At 56.0% G+C, this 23,330-nt stretch overlaps 11 protein-coding genes across 11 annotated transcripts; 7 read left to right on the top strand and 4 right to left on the bottom strand.

Annotated features, from left to right (window-relative positions):
- Window positions 1-133: 133 nt before the first annotated feature.
- On the top strand, window positions 134-1,080 carry BCP1 (Mss4p nuclear export; the record flags this gene model as incomplete). Its single annotated transcript, XM_071064729.1, has 2 exons — window positions 134-235; window positions 307-1,080. 2 exons carry the CDS (start codon window positions 134-136, stop codon window positions 1,078-1,080), a joined length of 876 nt encoding a protein of 291 aa, XP_070920830.1.
- Window positions 1,081-1,123: 43 nt separating this feature from the next.
- ARO7 (chorismate mutase aro7) lies at window positions 1,124-1,982 on the bottom strand (the record flags this gene model as incomplete). Its single annotated transcript, XM_071064730.1, has 2 exons — window positions 1,124-1,853; window positions 1,912-1,982. 2 exons carry the CDS (start codon window positions 1,980-1,982, stop codon window positions 1,124-1,126), a joined length of 801 nt encoding a protein of 266 aa, XP_070920831.1.
- A 673-nt stretch (window positions 1,983-2,655) lies between these two features.
- Window positions 2,656-4,856, top strand: MDV1 (Mitochondrial fission protein; the record flags this gene model as incomplete). Its single annotated transcript, XM_071064731.1, has 4 exons — window positions 2,656-2,727; window positions 2,802-3,411; window positions 3,471-4,519; window positions 4,581-4,856. 4 exons carry the CDS (start codon window positions 2,656-2,658, stop codon window positions 4,854-4,856), a joined length of 2,007 nt encoding a protein of 668 aa, XP_070920832.1.
- Window positions 4,857-7,371: 2,515 nt separating this feature from the next.
- On the top strand, window positions 7,372-8,277 carry MFIFM68171_09313 (uncharacterized protein; the record flags this gene model as incomplete). Its single annotated transcript, XM_071064732.1, has 1 exon — window positions 7,372-8,277. The coding sequence occupies one exon, from the start codon at window positions 7,372-7,374 to the stop codon at window positions 8,275-8,277; it is 906 nt and encodes a 301-aa protein (XP_070920833.1).
- Window positions 8,278-8,634: 357 nt separating this feature from the next.
- On the bottom strand, window positions 8,635-9,925 carry BUB3 (mitotic spindle checkpoint protein Bub3; the record flags this gene model as incomplete). Its single annotated transcript, XM_071064733.1, has 4 exons — window positions 8,635-9,386; window positions 9,460-9,542; window positions 9,611-9,857; window positions 9,916-9,925. 4 exons carry the CDS (start codon window positions 9,923-9,925, stop codon window positions 8,635-8,637), a joined length of 1,092 nt encoding a protein of 363 aa, XP_070920834.1.
- Window positions 9,926-10,319: 394 nt separating this feature from the next.
- On the top strand, window positions 10,320-11,489 carry MFIFM68171_09315 (uncharacterized protein; the record flags this gene model as incomplete). The annotated part of the gene is made up of 3 exons (XM_071064734.1): window positions 10,320-10,383; window positions 10,455-10,780; window positions 10,836-11,489. 3 exons carry the CDS (start codon window positions 10,320-10,322, stop codon window positions 11,487-11,489), a joined length of 1,044 nt encoding a protein of 347 aa, XP_070920835.1.
- Window positions 11,490-11,503: 14 nt separating this feature from the next.
- POP5 (RNA-binding protein pop5) lies at window positions 11,504-12,135 on the bottom strand (the record flags this gene model as incomplete). Its single annotated transcript, XM_071064735.1, has 2 exons — window positions 11,504-11,865; window positions 11,922-12,135. The coding sequence occupies 2 exons, from the start codon at window positions 12,133-12,135 to the stop codon at window positions 11,504-11,506; spliced, it is 576 nt and encodes a 191-aa protein (XP_070920836.1).
- Window positions 12,136-16,814: 4,679 nt separating this feature from the next.
- MFIFM68171_09317 (uncharacterized protein) lies at window positions 16,815-18,857 on the top strand (the record flags this gene model as incomplete). The annotated part of the gene is made up of 1 exon (XM_071064736.1): window positions 16,815-18,857. One exon carries the CDS (start codon window positions 16,815-16,817, stop codon window positions 18,855-18,857), a length of 2,043 nt encoding a protein of 680 aa, XP_070920837.1.
- Window positions 18,858-19,104: 247 nt separating this feature from the next.
- On the bottom strand, window positions 19,105-19,980 carry vma16 (V-type proton ATPase subunit c''; the record flags this gene model as incomplete). Its single annotated transcript, XM_071064737.1, has 5 exons — window positions 19,105-19,213; window positions 19,273-19,581; window positions 19,644-19,735; window positions 19,816-19,850; window positions 19,923-19,980. 5 exons carry the CDS (start codon window positions 19,978-19,980, stop codon window positions 19,105-19,107), a joined length of 603 nt encoding a protein of 200 aa, XP_070920838.1.
- A 303-nt stretch (window positions 19,981-20,283) lies between these two features.
- On the top strand, window positions 20,284-20,860 carry toa2 (Transcription initiation factor IIA subunit 2; the record flags this gene model as incomplete). The annotated part of the gene is made up of 3 exons (XM_071064738.1): window positions 20,284-20,330; window positions 20,427-20,574; window positions 20,711-20,860. The coding sequence occupies 3 exons, from the start codon at window positions 20,284-20,286 to the stop codon at window positions 20,858-20,860; spliced, it is 345 nt and encodes a 114-aa protein (XP_070920839.1).
- A 943-nt stretch (window positions 20,861-21,803) lies between these two features.
- On the top strand, window positions 21,804-23,200 carry MFIFM68171_09320 (Transmembrane protein 42; the record flags this gene model as incomplete). Its single annotated transcript, XM_071064739.1, has 4 exons — window positions 21,804-22,141; window positions 22,224-22,320; window positions 22,426-22,461; window positions 22,820-23,200. 4 exons carry the CDS (start codon window positions 21,804-21,806, stop codon window positions 23,198-23,200), a joined length of 852 nt encoding a protein of 283 aa, XP_070920840.1.
- Window positions 23,201-23,330: the final 130 nt, after the last annotated feature.

Raw genomic sequence — 23,330 nt, forward strand, 5'->3', positions numbered from 1 at the left:
AAGGTCCGCGCAGCCACCAGCCCAAGGACTTAACAAGCCCCTATCACGGGATTGAGATCAGAACAGGGGAGCACCCGTTGCAAGAAAACTCTACTCACAAATCTGACGTTTTTAGAATATAGAAGACTACAGCATGGGGAAAAAGCGCACGAGAGAAGCTGACGCGCAGGGGGACGTCGCAATGACTGACCCCGCCATTGATAAGAAGCACGAGGATGACAGCTCAGACGATGAGGTGAGGAGGCACCGTTCACGAAAGCGCAGTATCTCAATGCCCGTCCTAACATTAGCTTCCGGCTTGGCTAGGACATGGACATTGTCAACGTAGACTTTGAGCTCTTCAACTACGATCCTCAAATCGACTTCCACGGCGTCAAGACGCTACTGCGGCAGCTCTTTGATGCAGACGCCCAGCTTTTCGACCTATCGGGGCTGAGCGACCTCATCATCGAGCAGAACACCATTGGCTCGACGTGCAAGGTTGACGACAAGGCCAACGACGCCTACGCCTTCCTCACCGTGCTCAACCTCCACGAGCACCGCGCCAAACCGCCCATCGCGCAGCTCATCGAGTACCTCAGCGACCGGGCCAAGACGGCCGAGAGCCTGGCGGGTGTCGTACCAGAACTGCTCGCATCCGGGAAACATGTAGGACTGGTGTTGGCGGACCGGTTGCTCAACATGCCTGCCGAGGTGATTCCCCCCATGTGGTCGTGCATGATCGACGAGATCGAGGCGGCGGTGGAGGACAAGGAACCGTACGAGTTCACGCATTACCTTGTGGTGTCCAGGACGTACAACGAGGTGGCGTCCAGCCTAGACCAGAGCGAGAGGAAACAGAAGAAGGCGAGGGAAGTGGCGGAGCTACAGTACTTCCACCCCGAAGACGAGGAGATGCGCAAGCACGCGCTTGTCTCGGGGGCGTATGCGTTTACTAAGGAAGGGGAGTCGGTAGCGGATAGCAAGAGGGCGTTTCAGGAGATGGGAGTCAAGCCGTCTGGGTTCATGATGCTAATCGAGGCGGGCAAGTTTCCGCGGGCTGTACAGGCCATCTCTGAATACATCGGCGCGGCCTCTTGAGGGTTGTGGCGTCAATGGGAATGGACAAACAAAACAAGAGTTATCATTGCGCCGGCTCCAATCTCTGCATCAAATACTCAACCTCAACCTCCTTGGTCAAGGGGATGACGAAGTCCTCGTACATAGACACGACGGCATCCACGTTGATCTTGCCCTGGTCACCAGCCTCGGCGCCGAGCGAAGGGTCGGTCCCGTACGTCTGCGCCTTGAGCTTCAGTCTCTCCAACACCTTCTTCTCGACGGCTTTGTTTGTGATGGCATCACCGATGCCGTCCCGGTCACCGGCACGGATAAGGCGAGTGAACTTGTCCGTCTCGGATTGGAACTTGGACTCGGCAACGAACTTGCCAAAGTGGATGCGCCGCGACAGAGCCTGCAAGCAGGCGATGTCGCACGTCGCCGAAGAACCGTAGTTCTCTTGCGAAACGCCCCTGTCTTCGCGGCCAAAGTCCGGACACACCTTGGGCAGGAATTTCTCAATGTAGAACTTCTTGATCTTGTCGTTGACGTTGACGTTGTTGGGATGTAAGATGCGCGGGTAGGCGAGCGAGTCCAGGATGGGCTTCTGCACGGCGACCGGGAAGAAGGGATACTCGTCTGGCGACTCGTAGCGCCGGATGAGCGACTGTAGCTTCTCCTGCTCCATAAGGTACCAGTCCATGAAGCTCAGGGTGCTGTAGGGTATCGGGACAGCCCCCGGGATGTAAATGTTCTTGTTGAGCGGGAACTGGACCCGCTCAATCAAGTGGAAAGTGATGGTATCCTCGAGCCGGCTGCCAACCGTGTGAGTTCATCCGGGAACACTCTCATGGTTGAAGAGCTCAGACTCACATCAACTGATAGCGGATTCTCGACAGATCCAGGGCCTTGGACGGGTCCGAAAGGTCAATGAGGGAATCCATTATTGTTTATGGGGTTCGGACCGAATTTCCTTTTCCTTTTCTTTTTGTTTTGTTTTCTTTTCTTTTGTTTTCTTTTCTTTTTCCTTTTTGGCTTTTCTTTGACGACCTTTGACGACGCAAGGACAGTTAGGATGGCGATGTCGGAGGAATGAAGGCTCAGTGCTTATGGAGAGATGACTCCCAACCCGATTTTAAGGTCCCGAGGTTTAGTGCCCGGCTTCCGACCGGAGCTCTCCACCCAGGAGAAGATGCAGTGACGCACCGAACAAGCGGCCGAACAGCGGGATCTTGGCAGGGCCCACACCACTCACACCCGACCAATGTCACCCCCCTGTCCAGAGCACATGCAGCCTCAACAGCTTCCGGGCCAGTCCTTGCCCGGCGCATGGATTGCCGGGTCAGCCATTTTTGTGCCGCAATTGTAGCAACTGCTTTTTGTCGGTCGAGGGCGGCCTGGCCTTGCGCGTGACATTCCGCGTTCGCTAGCGAATCAAGCTTTCGTCGACACTACAGACTGCTGTAGACCACACACATCTAGCCTCTATCTGCCCTGCTTATTCGTCGTGCTGCCGGATCAATCGCTGCGAGACACACCGATACGTCAATTGCGTGCGGATACGAGGGCCAATTTTTTTTTTTTTTTTTTTTTTTTTTTTTTTCACCGCGCCCACGGATGGCCAACCCGGGGCACCACGATGACTACGCCGACCTGGCGTCTTTTGACGACGAGTCCTCGGTCATATCCGTGAGCGATAATCCAATCCCAGAAAGCATGCGAGAATGCGGCAGAGCGACTAACCGCAGCCCCAACAATGGCAGACTCGGGGCCTCGAGGCATTCGGCCGCAAAGTGACCACCACCGCAAGCCACCTGATGGGCCCCCGCTCCTCGGATCCGGGCGCAAATCCCCACTACCACAGCGCCATGAGCGAGGTATCGAAGCAGCTGCGAAAGCCGGCCCTGCAGCGGAGCATGCTCTCAATGGCACGCACGACGCCGACGGATTTGGTGCGTTCGCGCCTGTCGACCAAGGAGATACAGTCGCGTGCCCTGGCGTACGTGCCCGACGAGCTGCTGCAAAACATACCCGAGGACGATAACTCGTACTCGCTCTTCCAGGGCTTCCAGGCGAGCTTTCCAGATTTTACCGACGAGGGCAAGACGCACCGGCGGCGCGTCTCGCGTGGGAGGAAGCTGCTCGATGAACCCCTGGCGACGCCCGATGGGAGCCCCGAGTCGGTGCAGAAGCTCAAGAAGGATAAGGCGGCCATGATGCACCAGCTCGAGATGCTGGGTATCCGCAAGAATATGGCGAGCAGCGAGATCCGCGAGATTGACGCAAAGATGGCGAACCTGGCGGGGATGCGCCAGATCATTCTGGACAGGCTGGCAAACCTGGAAAAGGACGAGGCGCTGCTTGAGCATGACAGTGAGCCTGGCCCGTTTTCGGGATATTCTGCCACGCCGGTAGTGCTAACCAGTCACCAGTTGTCGAGGTCGAAGGCAGGTTAGAAGAGGCGCAGGAGCTGGCGGCCGAGGCGGAATCAATATCCTTACGAACACCGACCAAGTCGGACGAGGACCTAGCATCAGAAAGGGGCGACGCACCGGGCTTCATGTCGCAGTCCATCTACGAGAAGCTGCCCTCGGCAACCAGCACGCCTTCCAAGAGGAAACCCCGAAGCATCCGGCGCAAGTCCATGCCGATTCTGCACGAGCACTTCAAACCCGGCACCATGATCCGCTCGATGCGCGCGCATCAGGATAACATCACCGCGCTCGACTTCGACACTCCCTTCGGCCTGATGGTCTCGGCAGCAATGGACGACTCGGTCCGGGTGTGGGATCTGAACGCGGGGCGCTGCATCGGGATGCTGGAAGGTCACACCGCCTCGGTGCGGACGCTCCAAGTCCAAGACAACTTCGTGGCCACGGGGTCCATGGACGCCACGATCCGGTTGTGGGACCTTAGCAAGGCGCACTACGACCCCCAAGGCAGCTCCTTTGGCATGGACGACGAGGACGAGGACGGGATCGCCTTCGAGAGTCCCGACGACTCGCCCGTGGATCCGCCCGCCGGCAGCATGGCCGACTGCCCACTCTTCACCCTGCAAGCGCACCTCGACGAGGTCACGGCGCTGCACTTCAGGGGCGACGTGCTCGTCTCGGGCTCGGCCGACAAGACGCTGCGGCAGTGGGACCTGGAGAAGGGCCGGTGCGTGCAGACGCTGGACGTGATGTGGGCGGCGGCGCAGGCGTCGGCTCTGTCTTCGGCCGCCGCCGGCGGTGGCGGCGGCGACATGGGCGGCACCTGGCGGCAGACCAGCCGGACGCCCGCCGCGTCGGCCGACTTTGTCGGCGCGCTGCAGGTGTTCGAGTCGGCGCTGGCGTGTGGCACGGCGGACGGCATGGTAAGGCTGTGGGATCTGCGCAGCGGCCAGGTGCACCGCAGCCTGGTCGGCCACACGGGGCCGGTGACGTGCCTGCAGTTTGACGATGTGCATTTGGTGACGGGCAGTTTGGATAGGAGCATACGGGTAGGCAAATTCCCTCCCTCTTTCTTGATGGAGGAACCCGTAGCACTGACTTGAAATGCAGATATGGGACCTGCGGACCGGGTCTATTTACGACGCATACGCTTATGATAACCCGATTACGAGCATGATGTTTGACACGCGGCGGATCGTCTGCGCCGCCGGCGAGGACGTGGTCAAGGTGTATGATAAGGTGGAGGGCCGCCACTGGGACTGTGGTGCCGGCATTGCCGAGGCCGAGGGAGCCGCAGCGCCTGCTATTGTGGAGCGCGTGCGCCTCCGGGACGGGTACATGGTCGAGGGCCGGCGAGATGGCATTGTCGGTGTCTGGACGTGTTAATCCAGGCAACGGTGTGTAGGTATACATGTACGTGTCTGTGTATCAGTAGGTATGATACTGATGATTGGGAAAAAGGGCGGGGAGGGTGGGATATAGAGTTGTGAAAATACATGGAGAACCAGAATTACGCCAAAACTGTTGATTAGACCCCTTGCGCGTCTCGGTATTAGCCACCGCCAGATACAGGAGGTTTCAGCGATGATTGATCGATCCAATCTCTTCGGCCGCAAGCCAGTTGTTGCCCGCAGGCCAATAAGAGGAGGGGACAGTCCAGAAAGGGCAAGTCGGTTAAATTCGGGGCGGCCACAGCCAAGGCGCCCCTTTTTCCTCAACGGCCCCCGGTTGCCTTTCGGCCTGGCAAATAACACGGATGGGAGGAGGTTGGTTCGAAAGGTCAATTCTGATCTGATTGGCACTTACATGCTGAACGCCTGGACAGTCTCAGCAGAATTTGTGAGCGCGGGTTAGCCAATAGCGGAAGTGATTCTGGGTAAACGAGCGCTGTTCTGTCGCCGACAGAGCAAGCCGAATGCGAGCGAATGAGACCGTGGAGGTCTGCCACGGGTCGGTTTGTTTGGGATAGCTTTATTGTATTAGCTAGTTGAGTTATGAATGATTATGGAATAAGAAAGGAATCAACGGTGTAATGTGTATTGTCAGCTGTGATGCTGCAGACCTTTAGTGGGGGATCTTCGGGTGCTCTCTCGGCGCCTCAACCAATTCTAGCGATCTTCGTCTCGATCCCGGCCATTTATCATATGTTCTTGCTTCTATTTGTCAGATATGGTACTTTTTCCTGCTCATCGGCCTCTCTCGTATTGTGTCTCATATTGCTCTCGTTGCTCCCACTTAACTCTGATCCTCGATCGCTTATCTCCGTTGTGTACCTTTGAGACCGTTAAACGATCCTTCAGCTGGGTTGCCCCACCGTTAGCATTAGGTGCTATGGAAGCATGGGTCATCGTGAAGCAGGTGAGAGAGGGCTGGAATTTTCAGTGTGGTGCCGCGGGACTACAGTCGCCTACCTCCATCCCAGTACCCGCAGTCCTCTGCACAAGACGAGACGTCACAGGGTGGGCTGGCTCGGATTCGCTTCCTTCTGTTTATGAGGGCAAGGAGGGGCTTCGAGTACTTCTCAGACGTATGCTACTACGAAGCTAGAGACATAGATAGCCTCTACACCCCTTCCTGGACTTTGAGAGCGACCGTCTCTCCCTCTACCATCATTGGGAATTTGGGTTATCTGAGCTGGCAACGGACCACCGCTCATCACGGGATCTTGTTGAATGAGAGATTCTTGAATCCAATATGAGTCAAGAAGCGACAATAGGTTTTAGGTTATCCCTTCGGCGTTGGCCCCCCACACCAATAGCCTTTAGCCCGCTATAGGTTGCTCTCACCAAACCCCTCCGTCGAAACAAAGCCTGCTCTGCCTTGGGAGCCTGGGATCTGGAACTGCGTAGTGAGCTCACGTCGACATTCTGCCTACAGCTTGAAAAACCCGACGTTGCGGCGTGGCTGACCGACTTTCAGGAAAGTTCTACTGGGAGAGTGTACCTAGGATGACACATAGAACCCCCCAAATTCTCCATAATATGTTGCGCAATTAGCAGGTTAAGACTAACCGATGGGAAGGCAAATTTATTGACCATTACCGTATCGGGGGTAGAATCTTGCCTCGCGTTCAAGACTAATTATTATCTTGCTTTGTTGTAGACGTCGTTGTTTTTTGTAGAGAATGGGATCTGGATTGGGTACCTTAGGTAGGCCTGATGACCGCACTCTCTGTCGTTCCTTCCGTAAACGCCTAAAATCCCAAGCAACCTGCCGCTCGACGGGCATCCCGAGCCATGTCTGCGACATCGAGGCTCTGGAAACATCTCAGGGCCATACCCCTTGCGACGCCTGCGGTTAGGTCCCTGAAACTCTTCTATTTGCACCTAAGAGCCAAGCAGGGTATCCTAGAGCCTCGCCCCTGTATACTTCCTATTCCACCGTAGGCCCCCATGCAAAACGACTGAGAATGCCGGTGGACGAGGCTTCCGAGATCCAAGATTTATTTGCGATTACCACAAGGGAAAAGCCTGTACGGACCTATTCGCACAAGGGGAGGAACAACCGACCCGGGTTACTTCCGTCTCTCAAACCAACAATCAATCGACCTCCTTTGGACCCAGACGCGGAATCTAACAGATTCTGTGCTAGCTTTGGGAAAACCCGTGAAGAGATAGACCGGTGGAGGGCACTGACGGAATTACCGGTGACTCTTCAAGGTGACCAAGGAGATGCTAGCCGGGATGACAATAATGGGACAAATATCCGCAGTGAGAGGAGAACAGAGGCAGAAAGCAGTTTTTCGGTCGTGAGCATCGAAGAGAGTGTGTTCCCAAGCGCTCCGCTGCCAATCTTTCAGGACCTAGTTGATTAACACGCATACTCTGCAGTCACTTCTCCAGTGTCGCCATTTGGTAGCCCACAAGCGTCGTCTTTCGCAGAGGAATCCGCAGACTCGGAAATGAATACTGTAGACGATAACGACGAATACATCAACACCCCGAATGCAGCCTCACAATACGACGCAAGAAAAGAGCGGCGGATGGTCAGACAGGGGACGAGCCTCAGAAGGCGCCCGTTTCTGATATTTGACAAAATCCAACCCAAAGGCTACAAAATCGTAAAGAAAGCCGCTATCAAGGTACCGCCTCCGTCTCAGTACCGACCAGGCGACGGCTTCTCAGGCCGTGAAGCCAAACCTATCGGCGTTAATCTCCTCACCAGGAACCGCAAGCAGTTTGTTGCGGGACCTCCAATAGGAGTCCTAGACTTGACACAGTCGGCGCCACATGTAAACCAGAAGCGAAGCTTCCAGGGGAGAGACCGGGACGACAACTCCTTTGCACCCGTTCCCAAGACGAAGAAGTCTCGCCATTCGAAGTCGAAGCCTACCGATGAAGACATTAGACCTCCATCGCATCCGGCACCACCGGCAGCCCGGCGCACCCAGATGAACAATGTCGTGCTGAGAGAGATTAGTGGTAACACGAGAGCGAAGTTTGTACCACACAAGATGGATGAGCTGCGCGTCAAGAAATCGCATTCCGGAACCGACGCTCAGACGAAGGGGATCCTTCCCAGGAAGAACCTCTCACAAGACACTTTCGTTAACAATACTCACGCCGGACCCCATGGCACAGACACTGTCGACAAGAGCGGTTGCATACGAGAAACCTCAACCCAACATGCTTTGAGCACCGCTGAGCACCGGGATACGCCAGAGGAAGGGCATGACAGTTGGCCTACCCACATCTCGGATACTCCGCCGCGTCAACTCAGAGCAAAGTCTGTACCCCTTGAGTCGCCCGGTCGGCAATATCCGTCTCAACCGTCGGAAAGGGTCTTCCGAAGATTCAGCACGCAGTAACTGATGTAGTAGCATTCGTTCCAATTTGGCGCGGGGGCTGACTGCCGGGTCCATTTTGTAGTGGCATGGGGAGAAAATAGACACACATGGGATGTGACCTTCAAATAGCGGATCGTGAACTGTCATCCGCGGACCTCTTGCTCATACATGCCCTTCCATTTTCACGCACTCTTAGCTTTCTATCCGCGGTTAGTAAACCAGATGATTAGAGGCTTGCACTGGCACAGAACAAATTCCCAAGTTTCTCCCGGCAACTCTAAAGGGAACAAGACGAACATGAGCATAGGATTCCCGTCCCCAACGCCAAATTACGCAAACTCTTTTGCCACCAGCACAAGTAAATACACTCAAGGGCGCTCACTTGGCGCCCTTCCCCTTGGCTTCCGTCTCCCCCAACTCCCTTATAAAGACCTTCGTCCTGCCGGCGCCGCTATAATCCTCCATGCCCGTCTCGAAACCGGGGCAGACGCCGATGGCGAGGTACTTGCCGTCGCCGGAGAAGGCCAGGGCGGCGACGCTCTCGGGGAACTTCTGGTACTGCCGCATCCGGCGCTTGGCCTCGGCGTCCCACAGCGCCACGGTGCCGTCGCCGCCGCCGCTCGCAAAGGTGCCGTACACGGGGTGGAAGGCGAGCGCGTTGACCGGGTACACGACGTCGCCGCCGCCCTCCTCCTCGGGCGCCGCCTGCCGGTGGCACTTGAAGGCGTACTTGCGCGCCTGCGACTCGGCCGTGTCTTCGAACCACTCGACCGCCACGCGCCCCTCGATCGACGACGTCGCGTACCCGGCGTCGTTGGGCATGCAGGCCACCGACCGGGTGAGGAATTTGAGGGAGGATTCGCGTTGTTGCCAGGGTTGAATCTGGGGTTGTTGTTGTGATTGCTGTTGCTGTTGTTGTTGTTGTTGTTGTTGCTGGGAGAGCGTTGAGGAGAGTGACGGGAGGTCGTAGATGTGGACGAGGCGCGCGGTCATGGCGACGACCACTTTGGAGGGGCTCGCGGCTAGGGCGTGCGGTTTGCCGGGCAGGGGGATGGTGAGGGGCTCAAGGGAGGGGTTGGTGGGGTTGTGAATGTGCAAGGTGCTGTCCCAGGATGCGGAGACGAGGATCGCTGGGTTGGAATTGTTAGTTGTGCGAACTGAGTAGACGGGTGGATGGCTGGGTGGATGGCTGGGTACGCTTACAGTGTTCGGCGCTGTAGACGACGCAACGGACGGGCTCCGAGTGCTTGCTCAGGACGGTTTGTTCCCCGGTTGTGAGGTCAATTCTGTTGTTATGCAATCAGCAAGGCTACTTCCACAGCTTTCGCGCATGCAGAGCTGGCGGACAACGGACCTCTTGACTTGGCGATCCATCCCTGCCGTGAAGGCCTCGTTCTGGTTCGCGCCGAAGCAGACATCGAGTACGGGCGCGCGGTGCTCAAAGGTCTTGAGTAGGGTCGCCTCCTCGGTGCCGTTCATAATCTCGTAGAGGTAAACGTTCTTGTCCCACGACGAAACCAGCAGCCGGCTCGGCGCGTCGGGTGCGAAGACGAGGGCCGAGACGGCGTCGTTGGGGGGTTGCGCCACCTCGAATTGTGTTGCTGGATAGTTCGGTTAGTACCAGTAGGCTTACTAACTGTTAAGTGGAAACATGTGTACCTGGCGCCATGATCGTAGCGATTGTGTTGTGGAAGGGAAAGTAGAAGACGATTCAACGGCAGGGTGAGGGGAGCTTCAGCGGCCTTCCGAGACAGCTGGGCAGCGCAGGGAGAGGTAAACAAGAGTTCATTCTGCCATGGCTTACCGCCGAATTTTCAGCTTGGGGGTCAACCCCACCCTGGAGCTGCCTGCTGTCCCTGTGGGGCTTTGTCCCTGCTGCTTTGTCCCTGCTGGTTAACTTGGCGGGGCAATTCTCCAGGGCTGATAGACCATGATTGCAAAGGTTCTGGAACACCTTCGAAAGAACTTCTAACGTGTTCTCGGTTCTCGGCATTCTAGTGATACGATACAGACTCCCCATTCAAACAGAGAGTAGTCGCAATAACGCATGATAGTCAATCAAAATGCCGTTCGGACAGCTCATCCTCGGCAGCCCTGGCGCAGGGAAGAGCACCTATTGCGATGGCAGTGAGTTCGGCTTCCTGGTCCTGCTCTTAGTATGCTGTCTCGATGAGTAAAAGCTGACTGTCTCTTTTAAGTGCACCAGTTCATGGGCGCCATCGGGCGACAATGCTCGGTGGTCAATCTGGACCCTGCAAATGACCGCACCAATTACTCTTGCGCCCTCGACATTCGCAATCTTGTCACGCTAGAGGAAATCATGTCAGACGACCGCCTAGGCCCGAATGGAGGCATCTTATACGCGCTTGAGGAGCTGGAGCACAACATGGAGTGGCTGGAGAATGGATTAAAGGAGCTGGGCGAGGACTATATCTTATTTGACTGTCCCGGACAGGTAGAGCTGTACACTCACCACACGTCCCTGCGCAACATCTTCTATCGGTTGCAGAAACTGGGATACAGGGTATGTGATTTGCCCCGCCCTCTGCTGCAATGTGTCGATGCTGACTAGCATTCAGCTGGTGGCGGTTCACCTATCTGACTGCTTCTGCCTTACGCAGCCGTCCCTTTACATCTCCAACCTGCTCCTCGCTCTGCGCGCCATGCTGCAGATGGATCTCCCACACATCAACGTCCTGACCAAGATCGACAAGATCTCCTCGTACGACCCGCTCCCATTCAACCTCGACTTTTACACCGAGGTGCAAGACCTCTCGTACCTCATGCCGTCCCTCGCGGCCGAGTCGCCGGCGCTTCGGAGCGAAAAGTTTGCGCGGCTCAACCAGGCCATAGCTGACCTAATTGAGCGATTCGGGCTAGTCAGTTTTGAGGTGCTGGCGGTGGAGAACAAAAAGAGCATGATGCACCTCTTGCGCGTGATAGACCGGGCGGGAGGGTACGTGTTCGGGGGGGCCGAAGGAGCCAATGACACCATATGGCAGGTGGCTATGAGGAACGAGTCGTCGTTGCTGGACGTCCAGGACATCCAGGACAGGTGGATCGACAATAAAGATGTGTATGACGAGATGGAGAGGAAGGAGGAGGAGGAGCAGGAAAAGATTCGGGAGGCGCAGGCGCAAGCTGCCGCCGAAGCTGCCGGTGGTGATGCTTTAGATGGCCCGTCACATCCTACACCCGATAGTGGTATCCGGGTAGCGCGCAAGAAGAAGTGAGCGGCGTTAAATCATCATCCGTCATTTGAGTCTTTGCCATCACCCGGCTCCGGCTCCGACTCGGACTCGGCATGGGTCCCCAGCATCGATATGCTGCGGGACGGGCCGTCGCTCCGCAGGAGCGCACCCAGGGCACCCGACGAGCCCTTGCCGGCCATCTCGTCCTTTGCTGCGAGGACGAGGAGCTTGGCGCGCCGCACCGCTTCTTCCTCAACCTTGCGGACGGTGCCGCTAACACGCACCACTCGGAAGATGCACGGTCGCCCTTTCTTGATGGGGACACGGTTCATGAACGAGAGGGCTGCCCAGACAAGGCGATAATGAGCCCGCGATACCCGCAGGATGAAAGTCGACGTTGCCGTCGAGAGGTATTTGACTACGACGGCGCCTTAGTGTCTAGCGTGTAATGACAAAATTTTCAGTTTGCTTTACCTTGAAGGCTGCGGTCCACGGCGCCAGAGCCGCAGTCACCAAAGAGGGACGCCACCTCACTGCGGATGCCCTTGAGCAGGAGCTGTGGTCTCAGCTCGTCGCTCGTCGGCTGGTTGTATAGCAGCAGGTCGGGCACGGAGCCCTTTGATTCACCTGCTGGGATATCGCTGTAGACGATGTTGACGAGGAGATAGCGGTCCTTGAGGCGCACCATATTTCACTCGTGGTGGTCCGTCTGCGAAGCAGGCTGTTGTAGCGTTGTAGGAAGTTTAATCAATCCTGCTGCCCGCCCCACTTCTTTCAACGCTACAAAACACTTGGGACTACGACTAGTCTCGGACGCACAGCCTTTGTTCCTCCGGCTAGTCAAGTGTGGCGGGTGGCTGTAGTGGCTGCGTGGGAATGGAGTGTGGGTCACCTGGTAGGACCTTCAAAGGAAATCAGTCTTGCTTATGCGGTTTGATTGGTTTATCGAAGTGGGGCAGGTACAAACGGTACTCCGTGCCCAGCAGGTTTGAGCGCCTGAGACTACACTAAAGGAGAAAAGGAGGCAATAGCTGTTAAGGAGGAAACGTAACATTCACCCTGAAATTCGTCTGCCGCCGCCATTCTGCTGTCCTTGCCGTATGACTCGAGCACCTTCGTCGTATCCACCTTCTCTAGAGACAGAAAACCATCCTGCTGAGCCGCTTCATGATGTGGATAAGCGCCGCCCCCTACTAGGGCGGAGACAACGTCCACGGGTGAAACGCCCATTCTGCTGCTTTAGTGTCGTGTAGCTTTCCTCGTTGGCGGTGCGGCTGGGAACAGACGCTCTGAGATCGTTCATTCGCCGCGTTGATGATGTGGAAACCCCCCCTTCTCAGCTTCCTTGACTCAAATGGGTCCATGCCGTTGGATCCATGAGTGGTTGAGGGGACGTCGTACGTATTGCTGCGTATCAATTCAACAGCGCTGTTGACTTACGCGTCGGCATCTTCACACTGCCGATCGCATGTCTTCTAATCTCTGCTGGTCCGTGACGCTAACCATTTGTCTCTTACCACGCCGGGTGGGTAGCCCCTATCAACCCTCCAATTTCCCAGGCGTAGTCCGGCAACACCTGTGATGGATCTCCAATGCCAATCAAAGGGAGAGCGACAACTCCCAAGTTGATAATAGGCGACGATTGTGATGATCCAAACCGTACTCGCACGCCGATGTCGGCCCAATAACCCCAGCAATGCTCCTTTCGGAGCCCTCTTCTGCTCGATGGTTGTGCAGTGGTCGGTGAGACACAGGACGCACGATCCGATGACGTCTCGACACTCGGAGAACAGTTCCTCGGCCTCGCAGGGCGATGGTCTGGGCATCTTGAGAGCAGCGATTCCACTGCTCGAATCAAGATGCTTGCAGATAAAATATGTATATCCCTTGTCGATGGTAGATCGGAGCGCACGGTCAGACATGCCATAACTGTTAATTGTGTGCGTGCAGCAGAGGAGCAGCTCGTTATCGATGATTCTAGCAGACCAGCTCTGCTTCCAGTGGCAGGCGGCCACGCCATGCACAGAGGCCGCGTTCAGATTACGAAGAGGTAAGCCGCGAGGCACACCGTAAAAATGGCGGTTCATCACAAGACGTGCGTGATGATAGCCCACTTCATAATGTACCACTCCCAACCAGAAAGATGTGTGGTCATAACACGGGCGTAAGTATCGGTGTTCGCGGTTGAAAATCGTATGTTCGTAGTCCTGGGGACCGCATGACAGAGAAAAGCCGTGCAGCTTGTGACATATCGGGCAGAAGTAGTACTGGCTGCCAACTTCAGCGTCTTTTTCGAGAAGAAGTAGGAGGGAGTCGCATGCCAGTGGCCCAAGAACCGGTGCCCGTGGGATGAGTAGCATATGTAAAGCCTTGCATGTCAACGCAAGAGCGAAAATGCATTCCGGGACCTCGCGGAGCTGTTCTGCTATCAGCAGGAGGATATCTATGGGCAGGTGCAAAAGGAGCGATGGCGGAGCTGCAGTGTGCCGCCGGATGTGCGGAAAGTAGCGCGAACTCGACTGGCCCATAATTGAAAACCTTCACCGAGTTCAGAGGTAATGGAAAACAAGGTCGGCAGGAACGTGATGTTAAAGGAAACAGCACCTGCGGATGTCGGAAACTCGGCTGTGTATCTTGCCTAAACTTGGCATGTGATTGGATAGCCCCAAGCCTAATGACTGAATCAAAGGTCATTCATGTTCAGGAAAGGAAGCTAAAGGGGAATAGGAGGACGAGAGAACTGCGCTACGTTAGTTCGATTCAGGTGCCAGGGTCCTAGCGTTCCCACGCCGAAGGCCTAAGCGGACGGGACCGGCAGGCAGGGGCTGGCTCGTGACGCCCGTCCCAGAGAGCCTACAGACAAGTAACCCAACTAAGATAGTGGAATGGAACAGGAATGTTTCTCTGTTGGCAGTTGCCGGCTGGACTGCAGTCTCTTGCAACTTTACAATTTTACAGTATGTGTTGAGTTGATTGTTTTCCATGCCTGTAGAGGATCAAACCAGTCGTATCTGGTCATGTTCATGAACGTTGGAAACCTGCGCTCGAGGGTTTCGTAAACCTTAACTGTCTCCCGAGCGACATACCTGTTCCTGTACTCCGAACTAGCTGGTCGGCCCTACCTTCCCATCCAGCTCCCCAAACCTCCAAGTTTAACTCGTCGAGCATGAGTCCCACCTTCCGACTTCAAGCGGGACAGAGGAAGTTGCTGCCCTCTTAGGAGGACACCCTCCGCCAACATTTAATCTCGATTGAGCGTCTGCTCTCCTCTCCTCTTTTTCTTCAAGTTTCCAGCTCCTTTGTTTCTGACATTCCGCATAATGGACTTCTTCAGCTCGTCAGATAGAGTGTGGGTGTTCGTAGGAGCATCCACATGGATCTTGGCACTTTTTGTTAGCATCGTGCCCCATATTGTCCGTCGCTTTCGCCCTCGTGCAGAGGAGCCCATAGATGGGCACCAGGATATTGCCGAGCTTCTGTCCTCGATTCTAGCTGAACAGCAGACGTCCAACATGTTTCTGGAAGCGATGATGGATGGCATCACCTTGGTTGCAGACATGAATCTCGAGACTGTGCGTCGCCTCGGTGACCTGTCGAACGATAGTCTCAATAGCGGGCCGTCAGACCGTGACACGAGAGCACACTCCCCCCAGGATCCTAAGGATCCTGATGTAGCTTGAGGTCCGCCTCAGGCTAGGGGTTCCCGCAGGGGAACCCTCCACCGCCTGACCGAACAGGGCGGTGGGGACGTCTTCAACAGACGTCCCCCCAGCGAACAGTTCGCACCTCATCGCGGTGCTGGGGTCCAGTAGCCTTGAGAAAGGTGAAGCCAAGACGAACTGACAGCCTCGGTGTAAGCCCTCCAATCGAAGCCCGTGCACTTTCCGCTGACCGTTTACCTTGGATGCGTCGTGAACACATCTCATGGCTCTGTGTCCCCATCCGCTTTAATCCTGCTTACAAATAACTTCATGTATCATTCTCGACGGAAATCAGGAGATTAGACCGTATGTCCTTTATATGTCTGGCAGACAGAGTTGGAAGGGTTCGGGGTGGATGCATGGTAGATCCAAGGCAACTCCATATGCAGTGGCCAGCGCATACAATGTAGGATACTTCCAGATCGCGCGGAACTTCGAGAATGCGCTGTGCAGAACCGTTAAGCCCTTACAGGAGAGCCTTCATGAATGGACAATGGTTGTTAGTGGTAGGCACCAGGAGGCATCACCGTTAAAATAAAGGACTTGAAACAAGCCTCCACCCCAAGTCAGTATCCGTCTAAACCTTCTCGCTTTGCTGGCTACCGGAGTTCTTGCTTCTGGCTCCTACACACGTATTATTTGTGTAAGCAACAGGACCCAGGCTTCGGGTCCGCAGGTCTCGAGTTCTACAGGCCTGTTAGAATATTTCGACGAGAAACAAGACGTACTGCAAGACACTCGTTTGATTAGTAAAGAGCACTACATCCGGCACAGTCGATTGTTTGAGAGGGCTGAGGTCATAGACCGGAACAGACTCAGCACCCGTCAAAGGGAGTCAATCAAAAGGCTCACCGATAGCAAGGGGCTGCGAACGGAACGTTACGGCCGCTTCCACGGGTGTTATAGCCCGACGTCGGGACGCAGTACGGGAGCAATGTACACAGATCGTATAAAGCGACACGTTTTGGGGGAGCCGAAACTGAGTAAGCCGACGATACTCGCGGCACCTGAAACAGAATTGATCCTGGGAGGATCATTGGATATGCCGTCGCCGTAGCATTTTGAGCTGCATAGAGAGCAGCGCGGAGAGGAAGTAGAAGGAAATGATAAGCCCGTAAAATTCTTACAGGCTTTTTGTCCGATTGATATCTTTGATAGGGACTCGGATTACCTTGCAACTGTTAACTATAACAGCTTTTTAAGCTGTAAAGACTAATAATTCGTTCAGGCGGGGTGGTTGTGTAGGTCTGGTGATACTGGTGGGCCTTTTCCATGACGTCGCTTGAGTGTCTGCCAATTCTCAATTTACCCCGGGATGCTTGTATACTGAATCCGCGGCATTGATCGGTGGAGGCTGGGCCGGCATGCCATCTCCGCGGTCCGGGCGGAGATGCCCCGGTAGAGGCCGGCCTTGAGCCCTGGTGGCCCATTCGGTTCATCCGGGTGCACTGGCCTGCCCACATTTGCGAGAGCCCGAAGTGGGGTGACTTTGCTGCTTATCGGGCAAGTGGGGAGCTTCCCTGCGGTAACCCGGAGAAGCCACCATCAAGTTTGTCATCCAGGGTTTTTTGTCAACACCGCAACTCTCTGTTAACATGTCGTTTGCAATCAGGGGCCGCTGCTAGACATACTCTCATTCAACACAGAGCGAACCATTATACCCACAATGTCAACCCCCCTAAAGGCGGCTATCCTTGTCGTCTCGACAACGGCCGCCAAAGATCCATCGACAGATGCTGCCGAGGCCACTCTTCGAGATGTCTTTGAAAAAGACGGCGGCGGCGGCTGGGTTGTCGCTGAGTCTCACATTGTAAGCGATGCTGCAACACAGATTCAACGCCAGATCATGCTCTGGACAGACAACTCCGACCCTGTCAACCTCGTCATCACAACAGGCGGCACCGGTTTCGCCGTTGCCGACCACACCCCCGAAGCCGTTTCTCCACTCCTTCATAAGCAGGCACCGGGCCTCGTCCACGGCATGCTGGCGGCTTCACTTGCGGTTACCCCCTTCGCTATGATGTCACGCCCCGTGGCAGGGGTCAGGAACCAGACTGTCATCATCACGCTGCCTGGTTCGCCTAAGGGAGCAAGGGAGAACCTGCAAGCGGTGATCAAGACGCTACCCCATGCCTGTCTCCAAGCCGCGGGCGCCGATTCCAGAGCTCTCCACTCGGGCGGCGTGAGGAAGCTAGAGCAAGAAGCCGGGATCGGCCCTGCAGCCCAGAAACCCCACGACCACGATCACCATCATCATCATCATCATCATCACCACCACACCCACTCCCACACCCATGGCCACGGCCCGCTAGTCCGGCACACCAACCCCAACACCAACCCCAAATCCAACGACCCCTCCCTCGGCCCGAGCCGCCGCCACCGCGAGTCGCCCTACCCCATGCTCTCCGTCACCGACGCCCTATCCCTCATCGCGCAGTACACCCCGACCCCCACAACCACCCTCGCCAAGGTCTCGCCAACCCTCGTCGGCTCCGTCCTAGCAGCCGACGTCCGTGCCGCCGAGAGTGTCCCCGCCTTCCGCGCGAGCATAGTCGACGGCTACGCAGTCGTCGTGCCTGCCAGCGGGGACATGCGGGGGGTATACCCCGTCGTCGGGGTCAGCCACGCCGCGCCGGCGGCCGGGGACCAAGAGGAGGAAGGGGGAAAGGGGCTGCTAAGGGAGGGCGAGATCGCGCGCATCACGACGGGGGCGCCGCTACCACCGGGGGCGACGTCGGTGATTATGGTGGAGGATACGGTGTTGGTGGCCAAGACGGAGGATGGAGCGGAGGAGAAGGAGGTGGAGATCTTGGCGGAGGGGGTCAAGGAGGGGGAGAACGTGAGGGAGGTGGGGAGTGATATCAGGCAGGGGGAGGTCATCCTGCAAAAGGGGGAGCAAGTGTCTGCTGTGGGAGGGGAGATTGGGTTGTTGGCTTCCGTCGGGGTGGCCGAGGTGGAAGTGTACAAGCGGCCGGTGGTCGGGGTGCTGTCTACGGGGGATGAGATCGTGGAGCACGACAAGGGGGAGTTGAGGTACGGGGAGGTCCGGGACACAAACCGGCCGACTCTGATTTCCGCGGCGAGGGAGGCGGGCTATGAGGTTGTGGACCTGGGAATTGCCAGTGATAAGGCCGGGTCGCTGGAGGAGACGTTGAGGGATGCGTTGCGCAGGGTGGACTTGGTGATCACTACTGGCGGAGTATCGATGGGGGAGCTGGATTTGTTGAAGCCGACGATCGAGCGGGCGCTGGGTGGGACGATACATTTTGGGCGAGTGGCTATGAAGCCTGGCAAGCCGACGACGTTCGCGACGGTGCCGGTGAAGAACAACGCCGGCGAACGGGTTGAGAAGGCCGTCTTTTCGCTGCCTGGCAACCCAGCCTCGGCGCTAGTGACCTTCCACTTGTTTGTGCTCCCGTCGCTGCATAAAATGTCGGGCATTGCCTCGCCAGGCTTGACGAAGGTGCCCGTAACCCTGTCCCACGACTTCCATCTAGACAAATCCCGGCCTGAGTATCATCGGGCTATTGTATCTGTTGGCAGTGGCGGGACATTATATGCTGCGAGCACCGGAGGCCAGAGGAGCTCGCGGGTCGGCAGCTTGAAAGGGGCCAACGCTCTGCTGTGTATGCCGAGCGGGCCAGAGCCGCTGCGCAAAGGGGCAAAGGTGGAGGCACTGCTGATGGGAAACATACGAAGTGGTGCGTGATCAAAAAAAACGATAAATGAGCAAATCGGACAATATACAACGTTGACGAACCTCTTTCTGTACACTTGAGCTTTCTACACTTGGAGATATGATGCTGACAATGCCCATTGACCGTCCCTGCCCCTTCTTCCCAAAACGCCGGTGACAATGAAAGCTACACAGACAACGCTCGCCGTCGTCGTCGTCTGAACTCTTGATGATGGGGTCATAGATGCGTGGGTGAGTAATGATGTGAGGGAGGAAACCCTTATTCGGTGTCAAAGTCGGGTGCCTTGGTGGAGATGAGGAGACCGACGATAAGGCCGAACAGGCCTAAGACTGAGCTGAAGATCTCGATGACCAGAATCTTGACGAAGCTGTGCGGTCTTGTCAGTATCTTTGTTTTCCTCCTCAACGGCACGGCCAAGGAACATACAGCGATGGATCTGCAGCATCTGCCAGTGCTGCGCCACTCCCATTGATACCGACTGCCACACCGCACACCAGGTTGCACATGCCGACCGTGATGCCCGCCCAGAAGAGTGCGTAGCCGGTGAAGTAGCTATCGGCCGAAAAGGCAGCTTCGCCTTGGACCAGGCTCAGTTTTGCCGAGAAGACGATCGACATGATAACGCCGTAGATGGCGACGACTTCGCAGAAGATGATGGAAATCAAGTTCTTGGTTCGGATGCGGGGAGCCTTGACGCCGCCGCCGAGGATGGATGAGCCCGTGATGAAAATGCCCCTGTATCAAATTAGAGGTCACCATGAGAACCGGAGACAGGAGGAGGGCCGGGAAAGCCATACCATGCTGCGCCAACTACTGAAAGGCCGATACAGAGCGCGATGCCCAGGTCTGCCCACGCGTAGGGCGAGACGGATTCGAGGAAGGCGCCGACCTAGGTATCCCTTGTGTAAGCGTCGCTGCATCGTATGGGGCGGGGTGTAGAAACCGCTTCAATAGGCGGAGCTGTCATACATTAAAGGATTCACCGCTGCCCGTGAAGAGCATGTCTGAGGAGGCGATCGGGTTAGCTAGCAACATCCTGGGATTGATCCAACTTGGTCCGGGCAATTGCAACTCACAAGCTCCTACGACCGCCAGGGTCGATCCTATCCCACTGACCCCGTACTTTAGGCTCATGTTGCAAGATGTCACGCTGCAATCGGTCCTGGCCTGGCGTGGTTCGTGTTGTGTTGTTGAAGCTGTCGCCGAGCAGGTTGTCGCTCTCCAAAGCTTCTAGGTTCCCCGAGCGCTCCAACCAACGGCGGAACCGGCAGTGCCACCAACCGCCAAGGCTGAGCGCTGAGCGGTCACGTGACAATAAATATCCGCCCCGCCCCGGCTAGCGGCAACTTCCCTACATCCAACGGCCCGGTTCCTTTGCCGCTTTCCAACCACCATCGCCATCAAACTCGCCAGTAATCGGCGAGAAATTCAAGCAAAATGGCGGCCGGCTCTACCAACTTTTACGATCTGTATCGTCATGGAAGGTAGATGCTCCCAATAAGCTCTCTGCGGACGCACTTCGCTGCGACTCCGGCTGCCCATGTTGTGCCCTGACACCTAGGCTGACATCCCACATACAGTCTCGGCACAACGCTGACAGATGCGCTGGATGAACTGATCGGTGACGAGCGCATCGACCCGCAGCTCGCTATGAAGGTCCTCACGCAGTTTGACCGCATCATGGCCGAGACGCTGAATGAGAAGGTCAAGGCCCGATTGACGTTCAAGGTGATTACCCTCTCCGAATCCCTAGGGCTGAGGCGGGTTGCGGCGGCTGTTCGCCGCCGGATATACTTGTATCATTTTGTGTGCTTTCATGGACTACGCAAGGCTGACGCGGGGCTGCACCTGCTCGACAAAACAGGGCTCACTCGACACGTACCGCTTCTGTGATGAAGTTTGGACGTTTCTGATCCGCAACGTCACCTTCAAGTTGGACAACGGTGGGCAGACGATCCAAGCGGACAAGGTCAAGATCGTTAGCTGCAGCGCGAAGCGGTCAGAAGATAAGTAGGTCGGTGGACGCGCGTACTTCGAGGGTACAAGCCGAAAGCGATAGTTTCGACAATTTTCACGACGGGAATCATGATCCCAAATCGTTTTGACCTATGAGCATAGATCGGAACTGGCGTTTGGCACTACGAAAGAATGATAGCGTGGGACAGCCTTAGGGCGGCGTTAGGGACTCGGATGACATGAGGGTTCAGGAAGGGTACTTGCCAACATACGGGTTGAGCATGGATACTCAATACACTACGGCATGCAAATTGGACGTTCTCTCCTGGTGCACAGCAAGGAGATTCTGGCTGGACCCACACGCTTGAGCTGTCCCTCTGCGTGCTTTGAAAGAAGGAATGGGGAATCTCCTGTGTATCAAAAAGAAACCGTAGTAGCAAACAGCTATCACTACAACTCTTATACAGTGGAGCTGTATTGTCCAAGACAGCTCTGTAGCCAAGTGGGATGTGCATTTAGCCCGAAAATAGACAGAATCGGGATGCGGAGTATCACGCAGAAGGTACCCCTGCCACCCCCGTCGCCCCTGCATAGGAAGAATGGAGAACAGAATTGCCCATGCACGCATCCCTCGAATCCCATTTGCAAGATTCAACACGCGCTTCTCCAGTGCCCTGTTGTTGGGATCTTCAGTTTTGCGTTTTACATATTGTCGCTAACAATTAACACACGCACAACCTGCCATTTTGTCTTCGCCCCTGGGCCGCATGACTCGAAACCCAAGACAAGGGGGACACGTACGCCTCGCGTAACACTCAGCCTTTTACCGCGTTGCGGCCAAACATAGGGCAGGAGTTCCTTGTGGACGGAGACCCCCATTCTTCTTTTGGAGGTCCAAAGCCGCTCTCAAACCCACCCAAACCACACCCATCCGGGCCCGCCCGGACGGCTGGTCCCTTCCTTGTTATAATCCCCGCCACACGGCTCTGAGATCTCCAACAATGCCAGCAACAACCACAACACAAAACCCAGCCAGTCGCCGCGGTCAGGCACCTACAGCTACTCCGTCATCATCCTACCCCGGATCTTCTTCATCATCTTCATTTGCTTCGTTGAAATTGAAGAAGAGAGTCGTTCCCGGGTCAGCTGGACGTGCCGAGGACCCCGATACAGATGCGATGAGCCGGTCAGACGAAGAGCTGCCGTTGCTGGACCGCGCCGGCGATGCGAGGTTGGATGAACCCGCGGCTTCAGTGAGCTGGACGCGGCGAAACCAGTGGATCGTGTTTGCGCTGGCTAGCGGGGCGTGTGCCGCTTTCAATGGCGTTTTCGCTAAGTTGTGAGTTTCGTACTTCTGGAGGTATTCCCAAATGGGAAATTTGCGAGTTGGTCGCTGATACGGAACGCAACCTCTGATATAGGACGACCACGGAGTTGACGGCGAGCTTTTCGCTGGCTATCGCTCGTGTGTTTGGATTAGAGAGTATAGAGGGCGTTGTTGAGTTCGTTGTGAGATGCGTGAGTCTTAACTTCGCCTTACCGTCTGCGCTCCCTCCCGGGGGTACTGGGTGAGGGATCGTTGAGGTTTTGCGTACAGCGTGACTGACATGGCGATTGAACCAGATTTTTTTTGGACTGAATCTTACATTCAACGGTGTGGTAAGTTGCGCTCACGCTCCTTTGGTCTGGTTCCTGCACAGTACACTTGCACCCCCCCTGGTTTTCATCGCACGAATTGTAGACGCAACTATCGCACCTTATCACCCCACCGGAATCTGCAAGCCTGTTGGCCCGGGTTCAATGCCGGCAGCTCTCCCCAGATCTCTTCAGCCTTACGGGGCTTGCGTTCCCTTACAGTTAAACCTACTACCTAGACAATGCAAATGCCGCTTACATAGCTCATGCTCCGCGTAACCAACACCATGGGCTCCCTCAAGTGACGCAGACCGTCATCCCACCCCTTTTTCACCACTTCCCAACTTTCATCACGATTACAACGTCTAACTCTCTCACCCAGATGTGGACCCTCTTCACGACGGCCCTCGCCCGGGGCAACTCGACGACCCAGGTGTCCATTATGAATACGTCTTCCAACTTTGTGCTCACTGCTATCCTCGGCGTCGTCATCTTTTCCGAGGCATTGCCCCCGTTGTGGTGGGTAGGTGCAGCTATGCTGATCGCAGGGAATGTGATTGTTGGGCGGAAGGATGAAGGGGAGCCGTCCAAGTCGGACGAGGACGAACCTTTGATTAGAGACGCTGCTATGGGGTCAGGGGTTGCAGATGTGGTGGCGTCGTCTAGTCGGGCGGTTGGGGTTGATGGGGCGTCGGGGGAGGAAGATGTGGAGAAGGATGAAGATGTGGCAGATTTGGGATTAGACATGGAGACGGAGGAGTGAACGCATAGACTTTATCTGCCTAGCACATAGATCGCAATTACAGCAAGCGTCGTTCCATTGCTCACCCTCCTGATCGACGCACTTTCAGTCGTGGGTTCGTGATTACAGTCTCGCTTCTTTCACTAGGGTG

The sequence above is a fragment of the Madurella fahalii genome (assembly GCF_045866475.1).
Source record: "Madurella fahalii IFM 68171 DNA, scaffold_5, whole genome shotgun sequence".
Lineage (NCBI taxonomy): Eukaryota > Fungi > Ascomycota > Sordariomycetes > Sordariales > Madurella > Madurella fahalii.